This window comes from Neltuma alba, unplaced genomic scaffold (assembly GCF_004799145.2).
Source record: "Neltuma alba isolate B1F8T4 unplaced genomic scaffold, ASM479914v2 tig00001468_pilon, whole genome shotgun sequence".
Classification (NCBI taxonomy): Eukaryota; Viridiplantae; Streptophyta; class Magnoliopsida; order Fabales; family Fabaceae; genus Neltuma; species Neltuma alba.
In genome coordinates this window covers 1-23,276 of record NW_021632474.1, presented here as the reverse complement: position 1 = coordinate 23,276, position 23,276 = coordinate 1, and the positions used below count along the sequence as shown (strand labels likewise).

Sequence of the window (23,276 nt, the reverse complement as noted above, 5' to 3'; positions counted from 1 at the left end):
AGGGACTTTAAAATAAGTAATTAGGCACGCATTTTAAGGTCCTGAATTGTAGATCGGCGAGGTTAGTTTGTATACCTCAGAAATAATAAACCGATCATTTTATAAGTTATAAATAGTGTAGTTAATTTTCCTATTAATTGTGTGCGCGCGCGCACATATGTGCAACCTCAACTTAATTTAGAGCGAAAGGACATTTATTTATATAAGTTTTCACCCAACGATCACATGCTAAATAGCACTCATGTATATCTCATATCTAAGCTCTTGCCATCGAGCAATTATTATTTATGTTAAATTTGTATCTAAGTGTGCCCAAATGTCAAATAATATCTCGTCCCATATTGATTAATGTAAACGCTGTATAAGAATACTATACTTAATTAAGAATCAATTGTTCGTAAATTAATATGAATAATCAATAAATGTGATTTATTTCTCAAATTCACACCAGTTATGAGTAAATTGTTAAGCCACAAATAATTTCTATTTTTTTCTTTTTATGTCATGGCAGGAACGGCTGATTCATCAAAAGCTGTGGCTTCCCAAAAGGTATTAACTCCTCTTTCTAATTTAATAAAACAATTTCTTTTTTTCTTTTTTTAGGCAAAGAAGCAAAGAAAGCATTTACTCTCCGACCCTCTCTCTATATATGTGTAAAAGAAATTTATTTGGAAATGACATATTTATAAGAGTCAATAATATCTTGTTTAAGATTTTTAGTATTACTTTTTTATTTTTCCCCATTAATTATTAGTTACTCTCACTTTATTAATTATACACGTATTACTTTTAATTAATATTAATCAACTGTTTTTATCTACATAATTCAGTTACTCATAAAAAGAACAAGAAGGAGTATTAAATATGAATTTTATTTTTGCAATTTTCTCCCTGTATCTTGTCAATAAATATGTTAATCGGTTTCCGATCTTTAATTTGTAGGGAATGGCGACAGTACATCAAGAATAGTCATAATCGTGGCTGTGTCTATTGGAGCTTTTGTTTCAATTCTTATTTTGATTTGCATTTTACGGTTCGGAGATCGAAGAAGCCAATTGAAAGTCAGTCAAAATAATGTTTTCATACTAAACCATGTTCTCTGAACTAAAAAAAAGCTCAAGTACATCTTTTGTTTGATTTTTTTTCTCAGCTGATCAACCTGAAGCAGAGCATGATGAAATTAAACCAATTGAGTCACTGCAATTCAATTTCAACACCATAAAACTCGCCACAGATAACTTCTCTATTGCAAATAAGCTTGGACAAGGAGGGTTTGGATCAGTATATAAGGTAAATAACATTAAGTTATTGTTATGTTGAGATAAAATATCAGACAACACTGTCATTGTGTGTGCGTGTGATATGTGTGTGTGTAGTCTGGTATTGATTAAATAATTGCGTGCCCCAACTCTAATAAATAATGCAGGGCAAGCTTCCAAATGGGCAAGATATTGCTGTTAAAAGGTTGTCCATGGATTCTGGCCAAGGAGATTCAGAATTTAAAAATGAAGTTCTTTTGGCGGCTAAACTCGAACATCACAATTTAGTGAGATTATTGGGCTTCTCCTTAGAAAAGAAAGAAAGGCTATTGGTATATGAGTTTCTTCCCAATAGAAGTATTGATTACTTATTGTTTGGTAAGTCAATGGGATGTTTTTGTCTTAATTTGGATGCATGGTGTCTCTATTCTTTCATTTATATTGGATGAAAATCAAAATGCTAATTGTAGACGTAGTTTCAATGGATCATAGCCTTAAATAGGTACGAACATATTGCAGATTCAAATCAACGTGTTCATTTGAATTGGATAATATGCTACAAAATCATAAGAGGCATTGCTCATGGCTTTCTTTATCTTTATAGAGATTCAAGTTTATGTATTATTCATCAAGATCTCAAAGCAAGTAATATTCTTTTAGATAAAGAATTAAATCCCAAAATATTAGATTTTGGCATCGCAAGATTATTTGTTGTGGACTAAACTCAAAGCAATACTAGTAGAATTGTTGGAACTTAGTGCGTATATTGCTCCTTATTATCGATTGATCATCATAATACTTAGTCATGACTAACACATCTAACTAAGCTTATTCATCTTGATGTTTAGTGGATATATGGCACCAGAATATACAATACATGGACAATTTTTGATCAAATCATATGTTTTTAGCTTTGGCATATTGGTTCTAGAGATTTTAAGTGGCAAAAAGAACAACAGTGTCTTTGATAAAGAGATATTAAGCTATGTAAGCCCCTACTTGCCTCTTTTCATTCATGCATACATGTATTTGTCATCTTTCAATACACACACATAATTAAGATTGTGGGGTAGAGGAAAGTTAAAAGGAATACTCAATAAAGCTATTAAGTAAGATCTTTTAATTAACAACCTAACCAAATATTTGATTGTTAATAGAACTCAATACCATTGTACAATCGATGTAGCCGACTCCATCTAGTAAGATAAAGTTTTATTATTGTGGTTGTTGTACATATATGACTAGTTCACATGTAGCTGTAAAAGTAACCTGGGATTAATGTTTATCATTGATGATGAACTTCTTACAGGCATGGAAAAATTGGAGGGAAGGGACGACTTTCAATTTAGTAGATCCTATATTAAACAATGTTTTAAGGAATGAAATAATGAGATGCATCCATATTGGGTTATTATGTGTTCAAGAAAATGTCGTTGACAGGCCAACCATGGCTTCAGTTGTAGTTATGCTGAATAGCTACTCTTTCTCTCTCCCTTTTCCTTCAAAGCCTCCACTTTTAATGAATACCAATGGCTCATCAAAGAGACATTTGAGGGAGTATAGCTCAGAGGCAACAAGATCACACTACAACAAAATGTGTTATTTACCTCCCTCATTTATGTCTGTTTTAAAAAACAGAAGAGACTTTATGTCTGTTTTAAACAAAACAGACGTTAATTCACGTCTGTTTACATCAACCAGACGTGAACTAATGTCTGTTTCTTCATAACAGACGTTACTTCACGTCTGTTTAGCAGAAACAGACGTTACTTCACATTTGTTTAGCAGAAAAAGACATTACTTCACGTCTGTTTTCAAGTAAACAGACGTGAAGTGGCTTGATTTTTTAAAAAAATTTGCCCACAGCTAGCATCAGTTCATATCAGATCTATACCGCGAAGAACCTCCAGCTCGCAGCTATCTCGCCCGCAACTTTGATTTTTCGGTCTCTCCCTCTCATTTTCGTCTTCTACATGCAGTAGCCGTGAGCTACTCAAAGATTTTTCGGTCTCTCCTTCTAATTTTAGCTCTTCAAGGCCGTAGCCCTCCCTCCATTGCATCGCGCGTTCTGCAGTAGCCGTGTTGTAGCAGCTTGCCGTTGATTACCAAGGCTGAAGCCGTGAAGTTCACACGCACAGCAGCTCACCGTCCTCGTCCTCTCTGCAGGCCGTGATAGTCTTTGATTCGACAGCACGCCAGAACAATGAAGGTAAGTTCATTCAACCGTTACATTGTGGGTTTAGTATGTTGTACGTGGGTTTGAGTAGCTTGAGGAGTTTTGAATTGGTTTCTGAGGTTGCTGTTTAAATTTTTATTGAAGAATTGTGTTTAGATAGTTTTAAATTTGTATATATTGATTGGGTAGAAAATTTAAAGATTTTAAGCCTTGTTAATACTTGTTAGAAAAATAATGCATACAAGGTGTTTGTCAAAATGCTTAAGAGGGATTGCATTTAGATAGTTTCCTATATGTATTGAATTTAGATTAAGGATTGGGTATACATTAAATTATTAATGAAAAAATTGCATTTAGATAAGTTAAAATTTGTTTACATTGATTGGGTAATGGATTTGAAGTTTGAAATCATTATTAACTAACTTGTTTGAAAATTAATATATAAAGTGTTTGTCAAAATGTCTAAAAGAAAATTTTCCTATATGTTTTGAATTAGATGTTGATTACATTCAAGAGGAAGCTTTAAAAATTGGATGTTTATTAATTGGATAATGGATTTGAAGATTAAAAAGATTGTTATGCATTAATTAGTTGTCAATGAAAAGCTTTGTTCTCATAATGTTTGGATTTTTGTTATGTAATATGTAAAATCTCCACAACTTGTAAAAGTAATTTTTATGTCTTTTTAAATTTTAGGAATTGGCATGATTTATGTTGTAATTGGAATGAATCAGATTCAATTGATATCATTAGTTTTGAATTTGGTTAATGTTTATTGGGACTGTGCTGAATGGAATTAAATTGTTTATAATTCCTTAGGTAGTAACGTAATGGATCATAGTTGGATGAATGCTTTGAGAACAAGTGATGAATATGAGAACGGAGTAGAACGATTTATTGAATTTTCTAAACAGAATGCTCCTAGCAATAATGGAATGTATTTTTGCCCCCGTGTCAAGTGTTTAAATGAGAGCGACTAAGTGTTGATGATATTAGGGATCACCTGCTTTGTGATGGTATAAATCTTCGATATACAAGATGGATATGGCATGGTGAAGTAGGAACAAGTTCAATACTCGAAGAAGAGGAAGTTATGGATGATGTAAATGATAGAATGAGCGATATGATTCGTGATGTAGGGGTAGAGTTCTTTGTGCGATCACATGCAAATGATAACTTGAAGAGTGATGCAGAGATGCCTTTGTACCCTGGGTGTTCTAAGTATACAAGATCGATAGCTGTATTGAAATTGTTCAGTTTAAAAGCAAATAATGGGTGGACTGACAAAAGTTTCACAGAGTTGCTTCAATTGATTAGTGATATGCTTCCAATTGATAACGTTCTTCCAAATCGTGTGTATGAGGCAAAGAAAATCTTGTCTCGGATGGGTATGGGCTATGAAAAGATACACGCTTGTCCTAATGACTGTGTATTATATAAAAAAGAGTATGCTGGTCTACGTGAGTGCCCAAAATGTAAAACTTCACGATACAAGGTGAAAAAGAACATGGACTGTGCTGGTAACTATGATGGTGATGAGACAAGTAAAGGGCAACCTTTAAGGTGTTATGGTATCTTCCGATAATACCACGATTTAAGCGCTTATTTGCTAATGCAACAGAAGCGAAGAAGTTAAGATGGCATTTTGATGAGAGAATATCAGATGGAAGATATCTTCGGCACCCTACTGATTCTCCTCAATGGTAGAAAATAGATGAAATGTTTCCGGAATTTGGTCTTAAACCAAGAAATCTTTGCCTTGGGCTTTGTACAGATGGAATCAACCCTTACGGTACTCTTAATAGCACACATAGTGCATGGCCAGTACTGTTGGTGATTTACAACCTACCTCCCTGGTTATGTATGAAGCGCAAGTACATGATGCTTGCTATGATGATTTCAGGACCGAAACAACCAGGAAACAATATCGATATCTACTTGGCACCTTTAATTGAAGATTTGAAGATGTTGTGGGAAGAAGGTGTGGATGTGTTTGATGCATACAAGCAGGAGTCCTTTAAGTTGCGTGCCATGATCTTTACAACGATAAATGACTTTCCTGCATATGGAAATCTATCAGGATACAATGTGAAGGGGCATAAAGCATGTCCTATATGTGAAGCAAACACATACTTCCACCAACTTAAGCACGAAAGGAAGATAGTTTACCTCGGTCACATGAGGTTTCTTGATCGGTTCCACCCATATTGGAGATTGAAAAAGGTTTTTAATGGCTCACCAGAGCATGGCATGGCTCCGAAAGCATTAACTGGAGAGGAAGTTTACCAGCGAGTTGAAAGAATCAATGTCATTTTCGGTAAGACTCAAAAAGCTGCAAGTGAGAAAAACATATGGAAGAAGAGGTCTATTTTCTTTGATCTTCCATATTGGCACAATCTTGATGTAAGACACAGTATTGATGTGATGCATGTGGAAAAAAATGTGTGTGATAGTCTTATCGGTACTCTTTTGTACATACCTGGAAAAACTAAAGACGGAATTAATGCAAGACTTGATCTGGCTGAAATGGGCATACGAGAGCAGTTACATCCACAATTGAGAGAGGGTGGTAAGCGGGCTTATATGGAACCTGCGGCCCACACATTGTCTAAAGTCGAAAAAACAAGCTTGTGTCAGTGTTTGCATGACATCAAGGTGCCCAGGGGTATTCTTCTAATGTGAAAAGGCTTGTCTCAATGTACAATTTGAAGTTAGTGGGAATGAAGTCTCATGATTATCATGTACTGATGCAACAACTATTACCCGTAGCTATTCAAGGCACAATGAGAGATGATGTGAGGGGCACTATAACTAGATTATGTATCTTCTTCAATGCTATTGGTAGCAAAGTCATTGACATAGAGAAATTGGACGAATTGGAAAATGAGGGTTATGTTATCTTGTCTCAACTAGAAATGCACTTTCCCCTAGTATTTTTTGATATCATGGTGCATTTGATCATTCATTTAGTGAGGGAGATAAGGCTTTGCGGTCCTATTTTTCTAAGATGGATGTATCCATTTGAGAGGTACATGAAAGTCTTAAAAGATTATTCTAAAAATCCTTATCAGCCTGAAGCATCAATTGTTGAAAGGTATGTAGCGGAAGAGGCTATGGAATTTTGCAAAACATATCTATCTATAGCTAAACTGATGAGATGATAGCTAAACTTCGAGACCAAGTTCATGATGAGCTCCAATCTGAGCTAGAGGTCAAGATTGAGGCCCGGTTATGCCAGTCACTTCGAAAAGAGCTTATGGCTAAGCTTCGTGATAAGATGAAATCTATGGTCTCTAGCATGCAAATTGGGACAGTTCAACAACAATGCACACCCCAAGTTTGTAATCAATTTCACTTAAATTGATGTTGAGTTTTACCAACGTTTTTTTTTATTTAATTTAATACTTTCATTTCTCTCATTTAGGATTCCCCCGTCTTTCCTGGCACTAAAGACAGTTGTAATCCACCGGGGGCATTGGGAGAGCATGATTCTAGTAGTCCTACGCCAGACTTTGGACAACCTTGTTGTCTTCGTTTAGAGGTCCCAAGGATGCGTGTTGTTGCTGACGCTCTCCTCTACAATCAAAGGAGCACTATCCATCACCAACATATTCAAGAGGACTAAGTGAGCGTTACAGTTACGACTGTTCGAGAGGGAGAGACAGGTACGGATGTGCCATTCCCGACTGCTGAAGTTGTGAAGTTAGGTCAGGCAATTGGAACTTTCATTCTTTGGCCTAGACACCTTGTTGATAACGAGATAATACCTGTGATGGTAAGAAAATGTTATGCTATATTGTGTGCATTTTTTTAACATAATACTTATAATACTTATTATGTTTATTTGATGTTTCATTAGGATCATGTAAGTTTATTTTTTCATTTCTAACTTAAATTTCTAATCTCTTACTTTGCACATACTAATAATTATCTTATTTCAATTCAATGATAGCTTCTTCCATAACAAATGCATGTCATCAATGGAGAAGAGAAATTTGTATGGATATTTATGCCCTGCAAGTATCCAGAAGAAGTACAACCCACTAGATAGGAGAATCAGATATGTAGGCAATACGATTGGAGACACTAAATTACCTTGTTATTTGGCACCAATTATTGAAGGGCAAGTAGCTTAATTATATTTATTTATACATACTTAAATTGTTAAGAATTATTGTGATATCCAGTAATGTATAAGTCTTACTCTATGATGCAGTTGTCATTGGAGTTTTTGTGTTTCTTGTCCCATTGACAATGTCATCTATTGGTTTTATCCCTTGGGTCGTCATCCAAGCAGTGAGATAAGGGGCGTTTTCAACACGTAAGTACCTTAATGTAGATCAATAATTTTGTTTTCAATATAAATTATTTAACTTGTGCTTTCATTTGCTTATAGGGCTTTAAAGACTTATTATATAACCGGTGGGAAGTGTTCCGGTAAAAATGGCTCAACAACTTGGGTATATCCCAATGTGAGTACTTTAAATTGAAGTTCTTTCATTGATGGCAGTTATTTTATATATGAATTTGGATTATCATTTCCTTGTGATTTGCAGTGTGCTAAGCAACAAGGGCCAACAGAGTGCGGATATTACATTATCCGTTATATGTTTGAGATTATTGAGAGCGGATGTACTACAAAATTTGATGAGGTAAGTAAATATAATTTTAGTTTTGTAATAGTTGAATTTTTAAATTGAATTGTTACTTATTTTATTTTCTTCCTATGTTTAAATTTGTTCATTTGTCAATTTGCAGATTTTTGATAATGATTGCTCATATACTATTGATGACATTGACTTCATCCGAGACCTTTTGGCACAGCAGCTGCTTCAAGAATTCTGGTCCAGGGATTGATCAAGTTTATGTTTAGAGACAATAGGTTATCAATATTGACTTTTGTAATTTGTTCTTCTTTTTTGACTAGTTAGTTAATTAATGTGTCAATATAAATGAAGTTATGATGTTGATATGTCTTGGCTGAAAATATTGACTGGTTCATACTATTTCATCTTGCTGGAAAGTGGCTATTATGACTATTGTGGCTGTAGGGGAAGTAGTATATACGAACTGAAATTTTTTTATAAAAAAAACAGAGCACATTCACGTCTGTTTAGCGAAATAGAAGTAAAAAATCATATGTTTAACCTCTGTTTTACACAAAAGCAGACATAAATTTACTTCTGTTTTGGTAAAACAGACGTGAATTCACGTATGGTTTAGTAGAAATAGACGTGAATTCACGTCTGTTTTTGGAGAAACAGAAGTAAAGAATTGATTTTTTACTTCTGTTTGAAACAGACGTAAATACTACAATTTTTCTCTTCTGTTCAAAACAGAAGTAAAAAGGGGGTACTTTTTATGTCCTTTCTTTTCATGTCCCCCGCAAAACAGAAGTAAAAAGTCTTCATTGTAGTAGTGTCAAGCGAAGGGGGAAGTAACTCTATTCAACAATCAATAAATGAAGCATCAATTACTAAACCATATCCACGTTAAATTTTTGTCTTGTAGTTGAAATTCACAAGCACTAAAAATGGGGACCTAATATATGGATATTTCTTGAGCATTATGTGGATATTTGGCTAGTTTTGGATCAAGGTGTAACTTTGCAAAAATATTGGGCACAAAAGTGAAATTATTGACAATTCCCTTAGTTTTTTTTTTTAAACCATGGTTTAATTTTAAGTAGATGACATAATTTCTTAATTAGCCATTGATCCATTTTGTGAATGGATATATTTCATTCTATTTTTTGTATTTAAGAGTTTTGATGATTTGGGTCAAGATAGTTCATAAATGTCAAGGTGTATGCAAATTCAAATTTAAATAGAGACAGCTGCATATTGCCCACTTAATTAATCAAGTCATGGATCAAAGTTTTTGGACTAGTTTTGTTTTTGTTTTGCCATCTTGGATTAATCTTTGTTCGCCTAATAAATATATTTTATCATGCAAACAAATTAATCAAGTTATTTGGTGATCTAATTCTTAATGTATTATTCATCTAGAGGGAACTATTAGAATGGTATGATTATACAACTTTTACAAATGACTTTACTACTCAACAAAGTAAGAAAAATGACATAAAAATTTATAAATTGTTATGAATATTATCAAGTATGAATGTCTATCTTCTCTTCCTCTTTAACTGCATCCACTCTCACTACTTTCACTATATTACTCGTCCACTATTCCATTACTTCTTCACTATGCCTTTAATCTTGTAACTCATCTCATACTCATATTTATATGATTTATTGTCCACTATGGCATTTAAATATAAATGTAACTTATGTATAAGGCTATGCCTATATATAGGGTATGTCATTGTGAAGTGAAGTAGGTGAAAGAATATAATATTATTTTTTATTTTCTTGTTTACATTTCTTCTCTAATATACTTTCTTTGTTGGTTAGTTTCTTGACACGTTATCAGCACAAGACTCTACCATCTAAGTTTATGATTTCTTGTTTATTTCGAAGATAGTTTAATCCATATGCCGTGGTAAGATTTTTTTAAATTTATTTAGAGGAAATCATCGTTTTGCATATTAATTTTATTGATTTATTGGCAACCAAGTATTTTATTTATTATATTGAGGTATGAAAATTTTATTTCTGTTTCTTACCTTTCTTATATTTTCATAATTCTACTTTCCTTATACTTTTTATTTTATTATGAGGTTTATTTTCAACTATAATGTCAGTATATATGATTATCATCTCTGATATTAATTAATTGTTGTCTTGGAAAATAAGATGTTAAACACATAAAATGAGTGACTAATAGCCATTTTACTCTTGATCTTGTGATTAGATGGCCAGAAGCCACATCATTTTTTAATGATTCTTTGATAAAGATGGCAAATACAGCAGCCAAACGATATTTGGAGTTCAAGGACTTCAATTCGCACAGTAAAGATGGCAAAGACTACTAAGTTAGCATCTTGGGGCAGGTCTTGTTTGTTGATTGGAGAAAGAAAAATGGATTGGATGTTTGAAGGAAGATTCTGAAGGTAGGCTATGGAGACAGAAGGAGGAGATTCTAGTGAGGAAATCTGGCTGAAGATGAACAGGTCGCTTGGAAAACTCGAGAATAGGAATCAGATGGCTAAAGCCACGGCTGGGAACAACGGCTATGTGTGTTGTTTTCTGCATGAAACTTCCGAAACAAAGGCTTGAGATCGATGAACACCTGGATCGACGTTTGTAAATTTGTTGATTTCTGGGTTTGATGTCTTTCAAGATTTGATGGGCTTTTATAGAAGCGTTGTTATGCTATACCAGTCGGAAAGCTTGTCTTTTAGCTTTAGAAGCTTCTCCAGCTGTAGCCTAGCATGTGGTAGGATCCACTGGGTGGCTGTTTTTCTTTTTGCCTTTGATTTTGAAGGTTTGATGGGCTTATAGGCTATTTTGAAAACCAAACTATGATTTGAAGAATAGTTTTTTTTAAAAAAAATATTTTTAAGAATGGATCTTAGAAGAATAGGTTTTGTAAAAAAATAATTCTGATAAAGTGAAAAAGTTTAAATGATTTTTATCAAAAACACTTTTTATATGTGCAAATTACTAAAAAGACATAAGTTAATATGATAATTACATAAAAGATAGATTATGTAATATATTTTTATTTGAAGTAATAAATTTGTTAATAATTTTTTTTGCCAACATAATAAATAATATGTAAAAAATGTGATTAATAAATAATTAATATGTGTATATATATTTATAAAATATAAGATTAAATATGTTTTTAGAAAAATGATTTTTTTTTGCCAATAGAGAAATATTATTTTGCCTTAAAAGATTTTAAACATGAAATCTCATAATATTTTTTCATAACTAGATTTTTTAACAACATACTACCTCCGATATTTAATATAAGAGCTATTTTGATATTCAATTTAGTTCTAAATATAAAATCTCAATGAATTTTATTTCTCACATTTATTTATTTTTTTCAAAGTAGTTCTTGTAGTAGTTGCACATGTTAGATATTTCATCAAATGGTACTTCTAACTAATACACATGATTAGAAATAGTATTTTGGGGAAGCTGTAGCATCCTTTGAAAAAAAAGGTTATTATTTCAAAAAATATATGTATTATATAATATTTTATTATTATTAAATAATAATATTTTATTAATATTTCTATTGGTTTAGAACAAGAAAGAAGCTGAGAGGTGTTGGCATTTCGAAGAGCAATATAAGCTTTAAGGGATCATTTAGGTACATAAAAACACTTCTTTCTATTAAATTTTCTTTATGAATATTTTCTATATATTCAGAGCTTTATATTATTAGTATTACAACAATGTTTAGAGAAAATTTTGTGATTTGGGTATAGAGTAAGTATTAAGTTTTGAAAATATTTGACTGTAGAAATTTAAAAATATATTATTATGAAATTTTAATCACTTTAGATTTGTCCATTTATTACTTTTGGTATTTAAAATTAAATTTATTTGTTGAAAAATCTGTCATTTATGATATATATCGTATTTATACCGATTAAAACTAAGTTAAATAATTTATTTGGGTTGTTTGATATATTATTGAAATTTTAATCAGTTTATACTTGTTTATTGATTGTTTTGAGAATTTAAACTAAGATTTTAATTGGAAAATGTATTATTCAAGATATATAAAATGTTTTCACCGATTAAATTTAAGTTAAATAACTTATTTGAGTTACTTAATATATTATTGATATTTTAATCGGTTTAAAATGTAAAATAGGTTAAGACTATATTATTAGAAAAATTTTGAAACTGGAAACTTAAGTTATAAATTGAGACTTCTACAATATTAGATAAAAACAATATTTTTATAGATATTTAAATGAGTTATTGAGTAGAGGAAAAGTTTTTTCTTTTTTTTTTAAGTCAAAATTTTTGCGTAGTAAATGTGCGTATATATATATATTAATAATAATAAATCTTGTATAATTTAAGTTAATTATTTGTATGTATATTAAATTGTATTTACATTATTTGTAGATTATTCCGCACTTCGGAATTTGTAATTTGTGCTCGTATTTCTCAAGCTGTGATGTTAAGCTTGGAGTAGAAGTAACCAGGGTTAATTTATTTTATATACATGCTTTGGATTGTAAGGTGTTTATTATGTTTTTATTTTCTCAAATTAATTTGTGAAAGTATGCTTGTGAATAAAATATGTATTTTCTTATATGCTAAATTTTAGTGAAGTGGGAAGTATGTTGATTTAATTATGTCTCAGTTGTGTTTTATTGAAAATTATGTTTTCTTGTGGTGTTGAATTTAATATACTAATATTATGTTATTAAATAAAATAAAAGTATATTGGACTTTGTTTGAAATTATATCATTTTACTTTAAAGAGCTATGAGATTTTTAATATATATTGTGATTATGCATGGGGTTCATATGTGGAGGTTGAAATTTTGTTATATGGAGGATAATTATTCTTGAAGCCCACGCGGCGTGCCTACACTATTGATCCTAGTGTTTGGCCTTTTTGTTAGACCCTTGTAGTTCTTCCTTTTTCTTGACCCGGAATTGAGAACAAACTCTTGGGTAGACATTTCTTGCACTATAGTCCATTCTTGGGTGGTGTAGATACAGGAGGGGGCCTGTCGCTTGATGTGAGTTGGGTGACCTTTGGCCGGGTTACTCAGCACAAAAAGCGCAAGTCCTTGTCAAGGAGTCATAAGGAGAAGCAAGGTAATGGGAGGGTATATTTCATTGTGTTATTGCATATATGTACTTTTGTATGAATTGTGTTGTGGATGGTGAGATATGCTCCATTTATGTGATTGTATTTATTAAAGTACCATTTATTACTTAAACTATATTTAAGCATTACTTCACTAACTTGTCATCCTACTTATATATGTCATAAATTAATACTTAGTTACTGGGACTTTACGTCTCGCCCCGCTATTCATCAATGCTTTTCAGGAGAGCCATTTAGTTTGGCTCGGGGCGAAGGGAAGCAACCAGAGGCATAGGCGAGCATAGCCTAGCAGTCCTCTTTTGGTATAGGCATATAATGTCATGTATATTGCCATCTTAGGACTCATGACTGTGTTGACATATACTTTCTTTTTTTTGGATGACTGTATTTGATGGAATGCTGTTAAAATGGCTGAAGGCCATAAGACTCTACTGTTTTGATACTTTTATGTGTATGACTTATGGGCTGGGTTGAGCACCCTGTGTTTCTTGTGCCCCTAGTCTTTGTGGGATGAATATTATGTTGGGCTTGTGGGCAGTTATTGTGTCATGAGTTCTTGTTCTACGTGTTGTTAAACCCATTGGTATTTTATGTATCCTGAGCCTCTAGAGATGTTTTCAGAATAAGCCAAACTCTTTATAACTATGGTAGTATTTTAACGCTCTAACTCAATTTTTTTTCTACCATGGTTATTATTTTAAAAATGGTTTTATAATTATATATTAAGAAGAGGTCTTTTCAGAAGACAACAACTAATTATTATAAATAACTAACTTAACTAATTTTGTTAATTTACTCAAATTAATTAACTAGTTCTTATATTAAAGATCAGAGATAATATTACAATGTAAAAAAAGGACCACATTTTCAAAAAGCAATAGTTTTTTTGCTTTTCATAAAACCATGGTTTAGGTGGATCAAACTATGGTTTTGGAGCTAAATCATAGTTTCATAAAAAATATAAGGTGTTTGACAACATTTTAAGGTCCTGTTTGGGTAATTGCCCAAACTATGGTTTGAGCAAAAATTAGCCAAACACTAGGGGTGTGTTTGGATGAAACCAAACCGTGGTTTGGAAAAGTGATTCTGGAGAATAGATTCTGAAAAAAATAGATTCTGTGAAGAATAGATTTTGTAAAAAAGTGATTCTGAGAAGTGAGAGTGTTTAGATAGTTGTTATCAGAAGCACTTTTTATATATACAAATTACTAAAAAAAAGACATAAGTTAATATGATAATTACAGAAAAAATAGATTTTATGATATATTTTAATTTGAATGAATAAAATTGTTAATAATATGTTTTTTACCAACATAATTAATAATACATAAGATAATATAATTAATAAATAATTAATGTGTATATATATTTATAAAATATAAGATTAAATATATTTATAAAAAAATATGTTTATAAAAAAAATAACAAGATACATATCATATAGGCCCTCACACTTTCCCTTTTTTCTCCAAAAGTAAAAAAATTTTGCTTTTTCCAAAACCATGATTTTGGAGTCAAAACCATGGTTTTGACCCAAAACCATGGTTTTGGTTTTTGGAAGGGGTGTTTGGGTAGATTATTCCCCAAACCATGGTTTGGGTCCCCAAACCATGGTTTGGGTCCCCAAACCATGGTTTGGGGTGTAACCCAAACACAAAAAAAACCAAAACCATAGTTTTGACCCAGAAACCATGATTTTGACAAAAGCAAAAATTTTCTGCTTTTAGGAAAAAAAGAAGAGTGTCAGAGTCTTCATAGGATATGTGTCTTTTTTTTTTTTGGCCCAGACAGATGTGCCTCTCCCCAGTTATTCATCTCTTGTCTTCATTGTTTCAGACGCAGCACGAGGAAGAGCTCAAGAGAATCATATAATGTGTGTGTGTTGTGCGTTTATTATTAATTATTATAATAAGTAATAAATTTTTTTATTTGTGCTTATTTAATTTTGTCAAAAAATATCATGGTATTATATATATAATCTTTAAAATAAAATAATATTTTTCTGTTGGTAAAAAATGTTCATTTTTTATGGAAACATTTTTAATCTCATATTTTATAAATATACATACACATATTAATTATTTATTAATTATATTTTCTTATATATTATTAATTACGTTAGTAAAAAATACATTATTAACAATTTTAGTCTTTTAGATTAAAATATATTATAAAATCTATATTTTATATAATTATCATATTAACTTATGTTATTTTTAGTAATTTGTACATATAAAAAATATTTTTAATAACAACTATCTAAACACTCTCATTTTATTAGAATCATTTTTTTACCAAACTTATTCTCTCAAAAATCTATTCTCTAAACTATGATTTGATTTCATCTAAACACCGTCTGAACTAAATTGGACTCTAAAACTGAGTTTTGCAAGTCTGACAAACACATGTCACTTGTCGGAAAGCTTATCTTTTAGCTTTAGAGGCCTCCCTACCTGCTGCCTAGGATGTGGTGGGACCCACCGGGCGGCTGTTTTCCTCTTTTCCTTTCACTCTGAAGGTCCAAATTTGAGTCAAATTAATGGAAGTGACGATGTAAGTGAGCACGCAGATTGGTCTTCAAAATTGCTTTATGACAGTTAAGCCAGGCAGACGTGCTAGGGAATTCTAGCTAGCGTGTTAATGGGGTTTTTAAAGTAAAAAATGTTTAAAGACATGGATAACAAGTTAAGGTACCGTTTGGATGACATCTCAAACTATAGTTTGGATGATAAGTCACCCAAACACCCACCTAATTTGCACAAACCGTGATTTTGGGTTAAAACCATGGTTTTGGAAAAAACAAAAAATTTTTACTTTTGGAGAAAAAAGGGAGAGTGTGAGACCCTATAGGATATATATCTTGTTATTTTTTTTATAAACATATTTTTTTATAAACATATTTAATCTTATATTTTATAAATATATATACATATTAATTATTTATTAATTATATTATCTTATGTATTATTAATTATGTTAATAAAAATATATTATTAACAATTTTATTCTTTCAAATTAAAATATATCATAAAATCTATTTTTTTTGTAATTATCATATTAACTTATGTCTTTTTTTTAGTAATTTGTATATATAAAAAGTACTTTTGATAACAACTATCCAAACACTCTCACTTTTCAAAATCACTTTTTCATAACATTTATTCTTTTCAAAATCTATTCTTCCCAGAATCTATTCTCCAGAATCACTTTTTCAAACCACGGTTTGGTTTCATCCAAACACACCTTAAGTGAAGTTTCTGAAGTGAAAAACAAGTTTTTATAAAGTATAGCTAACACATTAGACATGGAGATTCAGTTTTAAGTATATGGGAAATAACATTTTAGATTGCTATGAAATTTTGTAAACGGAAATTGTAAAAAAAAAAAATCTATTTTAAGACTTTGAAAACCAATTTTTCATGCAAGAATTAAGCTATCTAAACTTCTTACAAGAGATATGTACTAAGAATAAAAAAATATTAAAACACTAAAGCTTAAGTTTTCTCTCTTTTTCCCCTTCAACTTGGTCATTTTTTCATGTAATTTGCAAAAAGCCTTGCAAGTTATGAGTTTTACTACCATAGAAAAATAAACTAAAACTGTTCCTTCATTTGGTTAATTTAATTCACTAACATAAGGGAGAACCCAAAAATTTTGGCAAGAAATCTTAATGAAACCAAAAATGAAAATTTACCAAACTAATGAAATTACCACTAAACCAAAACTTGAACGATGGTGCCGTCAGAGAAATACAATACTAATAAATATGTGTAGTGTCTTTCCCAACAAGTGCATTTGGGCTCAAATTCAGCTGAAACTGTTATTAAACTTTCACAAACATTTCTCGATTTGTTCGTGTCAATCTTGTGCAGGGGCCATGCTAATCCTGGAAAGGGATAAGAACAACACCCTCTCACTCCAAAGGGAGGGAGTTTGATTTCTCATCACGCCGCTTGGAAAGACATCTTAGAATGAAGGTGTCTAAGTTAACACCTGACAATATATTGTGGGTTCACTCTGCCTAATATTAATATCGCCTAAGAAGAGCCGTTTAAGCACCTTATCCTTGACTTGGGTTACGTTGAGCCCAAACTCCTACCTAAAATTTTTGTAAAAAACAAAAAAGATTCTTAAATATGGAAAAATTAATCTTTTGGTCCCTATAGTTTTCACTTATTTGTAACTCAGTTCCTATACTCTGACTCGGTGCAACTCAGTCCCTCTAGTTTTGACTCGGTTGTAATTCGGTTCTTGAAGTTTGACTTGCTGCAACTCGATCCCTATATTTTTAACTATTTTATAATTTAGTCCCTCCTTTTATTAGATATGTAATTTTATTTTTCAAAAACACAAGGACTAAATTATAAAATAGACAAAACTATAGGGACCGAGTTGCAGTGAGTTATAAACTTCAAGGACTGAGTTACAACCTAGTCAAAACTAGAGGGACTGAGTTACACCGAGTCCAAGTATAGGGACTGAGTTGCAAATGACTGAAAATTATAGGGACCAAAAGATTAATTTTTCCAAAAAAAAAAAAAAAGTATCGTTGTATTAAAATTCAAGTTAGCCAAGCATACTAGCTTATTGGGAATAGTAGCACATTGGCCTTCTAGTCCAAAGTTTTGGACGGATTTGATTACGTTAAAAATTTTTTTTCCTTTTCTTGTTAAGTCCGAAACAAGATTATTTTAAATGCCTAAAATATATATTTGGTCTTTTAACTTTATGTAAAATTTTAGGTTAGTCCCTTAACTTTAAAAAGCATACTTTTATTCCGTTAATGCTAAAATTATTAGTCTTAAATGATAATTTTTTTATAACAATCATAGTTGTTTTGAAAATTAAACTTAATATATTAGCATTTAGTAATGTTTTATCAATATTCAAAAGTTTAGTATTATCTTTTTTTGTTAACTATTTTAAAGTTAGAGGATTAAAAGTTTATTTTTTAAAGTTAAGAGACCAAAATAAAACCTTGTATAAAGTTAAAGAACTAAAAGTATACTTTAGCCATTTTAAATTTATAATAATAATAGCAATTAACCATATTTATACTTTAATAACTCTGTTTTATTAGGTTATGTGTAGTTTAAATGCGAATGCTTTATTTACTTGTGAAAGAATGTTGGTTTATTTCAATATTATTCCTTAGAATTATGTCTAAATATTTTTATATATTTTAATTATAATTGGGCCGATCATAGTAAAATTACTTTTAGGCCGCTTATTCCTCCTTTTTTTTTTTAACCCAAAATATTCACCATCAGTAAAAATAAGGGTTTTGGTACTGAGCACGGGACCCTCCTTATATAATTACATATTGTTTATGTAAAAATGCTCCGTGGGGTTGTACGAAATGTCTAAATTCAAATACCAATGCATCACATGCCTAAGCTTAGCATTGATGTTAAACAAAACGCAAGTTCCCAAAATAAATTCCAAACATTCATAAATTTTGGCAAAATCTCACTGCATGCTAAGGACCAAAATGAAATTAAATTTTATGGAGTGAAAAGACACTGGTACTCCTTTTTTTTTTTTGGAAAAAAAAAAAGGTCATCGCCACCTCTCGGAGGCTGCAGCTTTGGTTGCTGGCATTGGTGCTTGGGGTCCGCTGGTGGTTGGAGCTTCAACACTCATCGATAGTTGGATTTTTTTTAATTAAAAAAATGCAAGAATATCAATTATTTTTTACCCACAAAAATCAATTTCATTTTGATTTTTGGAGACAAATAGAAGGGTGTAGCGAAATTCTTCCAAATTTCAATGCCCACGCAAAACTTTTTCTCTCAAAAGATGGAGCAAATCATTATTCGCACAAATACTCTGAATAGTTTTGCATGAATGTTACTTTAATTCCCGGAAAAAAAAAAAAAGAAACAAAAGTTTGATGGAAAAAGTTTTTGTTACAATTGGTTCCCCCTTTCTTTTTTGGCATCCAACTACACAATTATTTGCGGCAAAAGTCAAAACTTGAAACTTTTGGACACTTTAAGCACCTGATCTGTTTGAGGGAGATTACAAATTTAAACCTTTGTTGAATTGTTAAGTTAAAAAGGAAAACAAAACAAAAGAGGAACCAGATGTTCTTTGAAGTTCAATCAGTAAAGTCGCTTTTTCTTTGAAAAATTTTGTTTCATGATCGAGGTGGTCAATTCCACGTTTAATTTGTAACCAAAGCAGTTCATGTATCCAATTATAACTCCTTTCATTACTCTTGTCGGAGAATTATTTTCTAGAAATCCCAATCCACGTGATCACTTACATCAGCACTTACTTCCACCTTGAATCACAATTTGGAGTATCAGAATCGAAGAGAAAAAACAACCTGCCGCTGGGTCCCACCACGTCCTAGGCATGTCGAGAAATTTCTACGGTTAAGAAGACAAGCTTTCCGAACAAGTAATCGCAGCATAACCTGTCTTCTATATAAAGCGCATCAAATCCCGAAGACTTCAAACCCAGAAATCAACAGATATACAAACGTCAGATTCAAGTGTTCATCGATCTCAAGGCTTTGTTTTGAAATTTCCATGGAGAAAACAACACACATTGCCGTTGTTCCCAGTCCAGGTTTTAGCCATCTGATCCCTGTTCTTGAGTTCTCCAAGCGACTTGTTCATCTTCACCCAGATTTTCATGTCACTTTCATCATCCCCTCACTCGAATCCCCTCCTCCTTCCTCCGTAGCCTACCTTCAGAATCTTCCTTCAAACATCCAATCCATTTTTCTTCCTCCTATCTCCAAACAAGACGTACCCAAAGATGCCAATATAGCAGTCCAAATTCAACTCACAGTGGCCAAATCCTTGCCATCTTTACAACAAGAATTGAAGTCCTTGAATTCCAAATCTCATTTGGCTGCCATAGTTGCAGACCCTTTTGCAGCTGAGGTATTAAGCTTCGCAAAAGAACTCAATACTTCGTCTTTCATTTACTTCCCTTCAGCTGCTTCAACTCTTTCCTTCTGCTTCTATCTCCCTACTCTTCATGAAGAGATTTCCGGTGAGTTCAGAGACGTACCAGAACCTATCCAGATCCCAGGTTGTGTCCCACTCTATGGAAGAGATCTCCCTGAACCGTTTCAAAATCGGTCCAGTGAATCTTACACATCGTTTCTTCAACGAACCAAGAGATTGTTCTCTGTTGATGGATTATTGGTTAACACCTTCACGGAGATGGAAGAAGGTGCTGTAAGAGCCTTGACACAGAAAGAAAGTGGTTATCCGCCTGTGTATCCGATTGGACCCAACACTCAAACCAGGTCAAATGGTGAAGAAAATGGGTCAGAGTGTCTGAAATGGTTGGAGAATCAACCACCAAGCTCTGTTTTATATGTTTCTTTTGGAAGTGGTGGGACCTTATCTCAAGAACAAATCAATGAGCTAGCTTTTGGCTTGGAAAGCAGTGGCCAGAAATTCTTATGGGTTCTTAGAGCACTAAGTAACTCAGTGAATGCTGCTTACCTTGGTTCTACAAATGAGAATCCTTTAGATTTCTTACCAGAAGGTTTTTTGGAGAGAACCAGAGAGCAAGGTTTTGTTATTCCTTCATGGGCACCTCAAGTTTCAATCCTTAGCCATAGGTCCATTGGTGGGTTTTTGAGTCATTGCGGCTGGAACTCCACACTTGAGAGTGTACAGAAGGGAGTGCCGATAATAGCGTGGCCACTTTTTGCAGAACAGAGAATGAATGCTGTTTTGTTAACTGATGGTCTAAAAGTTGCATTGAGGCCTAAAGTTAATGAAAATGGCATAGTGGAAAGGGAAGAGATTGCTAAACTGGTAAAGCTTTTGATGGAAGGTGAAGAAGGCAAGGAGATTCGCAAGAGAATGAAAAATTTAAGAGATGCTTCTGCTAATGCACTTAAAGAAGATGGTTCTTCTACAAAAGCGCTGTCTGAAGTTGCACTCAAGTGGAAAAGTAATTTAAATGCAATGTAAGAAGGATTGAAATTTGTCAACTTTCTTTTCTGTATGAGTTTGTTGTGTTTGTTTATCAATTTTCAATGCTCAAAGTTCTGAATTGGCTTCCTCTGTTGATATTGAATTGAAAGTTCTTTTCCAAGTCTCGTCTTAACAGAGGCATCCCCAATTGCATATACGTACACACTCAAGTAGTTGAGAATGAAGCAAAAAATGTGAAATGAAGGATGCAACAGACTGAAATGATTGAGAGCCAGCGTCTTGTAGAAATGATGGGAGAATCCTGGCATGCCTATAATGGGTGGGAGCTTAACAAATGAGAGTTAAATAGTAAGGGCAAGCAAAGGAAAAATGAAATACAACTTTGAGATGAAAGAAGAAAACAAAGGTCGTAGTGCCTTCCCCCCCCCCCCAGCATATATTACTTTAGAATCAAAGCAATTCAGATAGACGATTTTGGAAGCCAGAGAGCAAGGGTGAATTTACCGTAAGATCAGCTTACAAACTGATCACGGAACCCAAGTGGGAGGATGAACAGACTTATTGGAACTTAGCGTGGAAATATAAGCATGACTTCATAAACAACTGCTGCTAGCTTTTAATGTCTCTCTGGCTTTGCTTTTTTCTTTTAGTATAAAATTTTTATACTAGTATGTATAAGGATCATATATTTAGGATCGGAGGAGTATTTTATAATTAAATAGGTTAGATATTGAAATATATTTGGTTAAATTGATGAATATCTTATACTTATTTAATAAAAAATTGATATATTTTCTCCTCTTCAGTTAGTTATGGGATAAAAATGAATCTTTATGCAAAATCTACTCAAATTATTAATTGTTTATTTTGCAAAAAACATTTTAAACAATGAAAGGAGAGTTAGGAAAGAATATGTATAATTATATACATATTTTATGAAGAGGCGTGAAGAGTGGAGATGAGAAGCAGCCGTGGGTCGCGTTAAAGAATCAAGGAATAGTATGTGTCAAAGATATTCTAGAGGATAGAACGGTGAAGCAGATGATGTTGATATGCATAAAACGTTTTGAATATAGTATAGAGATACATGAGGAGAATCACGTGCAGATCCTAGATGAAGATGGCAGGATATTCTAGAGACGCACACGGGAAGGCCACGCAACTAAGGATTAACAACATAAACTTCTTTTATACTATGGATTTTATTTTAGCCATGTGCGGTTAGTTTTCTTTAATCTAGAATAGTTATGACCTTATTAATAGATTAGACTCTGTTTTCATTTAATTAATTATAGTTGATGTTAATCTTACCTAATCTTGGTTTAATATATCTATTTAATATTTGGTCACCATTAAATATGAGTTTGAGTATTGGGATTAATCTTGAAAAAGAAAATCTTAATTAGGCTCTAAGATTGAGTAATATGGGATTAGATTTTTATTAGATTTTCGAGTAGGATAGAAATATATGTAGGAGCCTCATATAATTGATGAAGAGTAAAATTAATTTATCCTCTTAAATATTTGAGTTAGATAAGCTTATTACTTAGAAGAGGGTTATAAGTGGATCGAAAAACACTTTTAACTATAAATACTCTAGATTAACTAAATTAACATTGAGACTAATTAGTTAAATAAAATAAAAAATCTATAAAACTCGTAAGGGATTAGTAACTCTAAGTTGCTTTTAATATTGAATTTTTTTTATTTATTTTATCCGATCAACCATAATTCATCTTACTTAACTTAATTGAAAAGAGAAACTTTAATACCTAACCACTATTTTGTCTGATTCTCCGTGAAAACGATACTCTATACTTACTTTTTATTACTTGATAGACATGTACACTTGCATTATTCACAATTTGTACGCATCATAATCCCCTATAAATATCTTTGTCTTTTGATACAATTCCACATTAAAAAAAAAAAGCAACTCTTCATTTAAGACAGGAGGGAGTATGATTTTTTTACTAGATTTCATGTGAAAAAGAAAAACCTCCGAGTAGGTAAGAAAAATGGATTTGGATTCCCTCCTTTTCCTCTCAAAACCACATCTCTGTCGTTGGATTAAAAAATAAATAAATGATTCAGTTTTAATATTTTATAAAATTATTATATATAGTATTACATAAAAATATTGGATTTGAATCATTTATTTTTACTCACTAATATTATGAGATTCTGAAATGAGAGAGAGGAACTCTAACTTTG

General features: G+C 32.1%; 1 protein-coding gene across 3 annotated transcripts; it reads left to right on the top strand.

Annotated features, from left to right (window-relative positions):
* The first annotated feature begins 10,610 nt into the window (after window positions 1–10,610).
* LOC114757327 (hydroquinone glucosyltransferase-like) lies at window positions 10,611–21,700 on the top strand. Of its 3 annotated transcripts, none has more exons than XM_028946343.1 (3): window positions 10,611–10,632; window positions 19,668–21,094; window positions 21,238–21,700. In XM_028946343.1, exons 2-3 carry the CDS (start codon window positions 19,689–19,691, stop codon window positions 21,302–21,304), a joined length of 1,473 nt encoding a protein of 490 aa, XP_028802176.1. In that variant the 5' UTR covers window positions 10,611–10,632; window positions 19,668–19,688; the 3' UTR covers window positions 21,305–21,700. The 3 variants fall into 3 exon arrangements, with proteins under 3 accessions (XP_028802176.1, XP_028802169.1, XP_028802185.1); XM_028946336.1 differs by having other exon boundaries at window positions 10,612–10,663; window positions 19,670–21,094; XM_028946352.1 differs by having other exon boundaries at window positions 10,612–10,663; window positions 19,670–21,094; window positions 21,212–21,700.
* The last annotated feature ends 1,576 nt before the right edge of the window (window positions 21,701–23,276 follow it).

What these genes read in the sequence shown, in the direction of transcription:
- LOC114757327 (XM_028946343.1), top strand. Translation starts at nt 19,689, where the DNA reads ATGGAGAAAACAACACACATTGCCGTTGTTCCCAGTCCAGGTTTTAGC. An exon ending in AAAAGTAATTTAAATGCAAT is followed by an intron (nt 21,095 to 21,237) that starts GTAAGAAGGATT and finishes TCGTCTTAACAG; the next exon opens with AGGCATCCCCAATTGCATAT.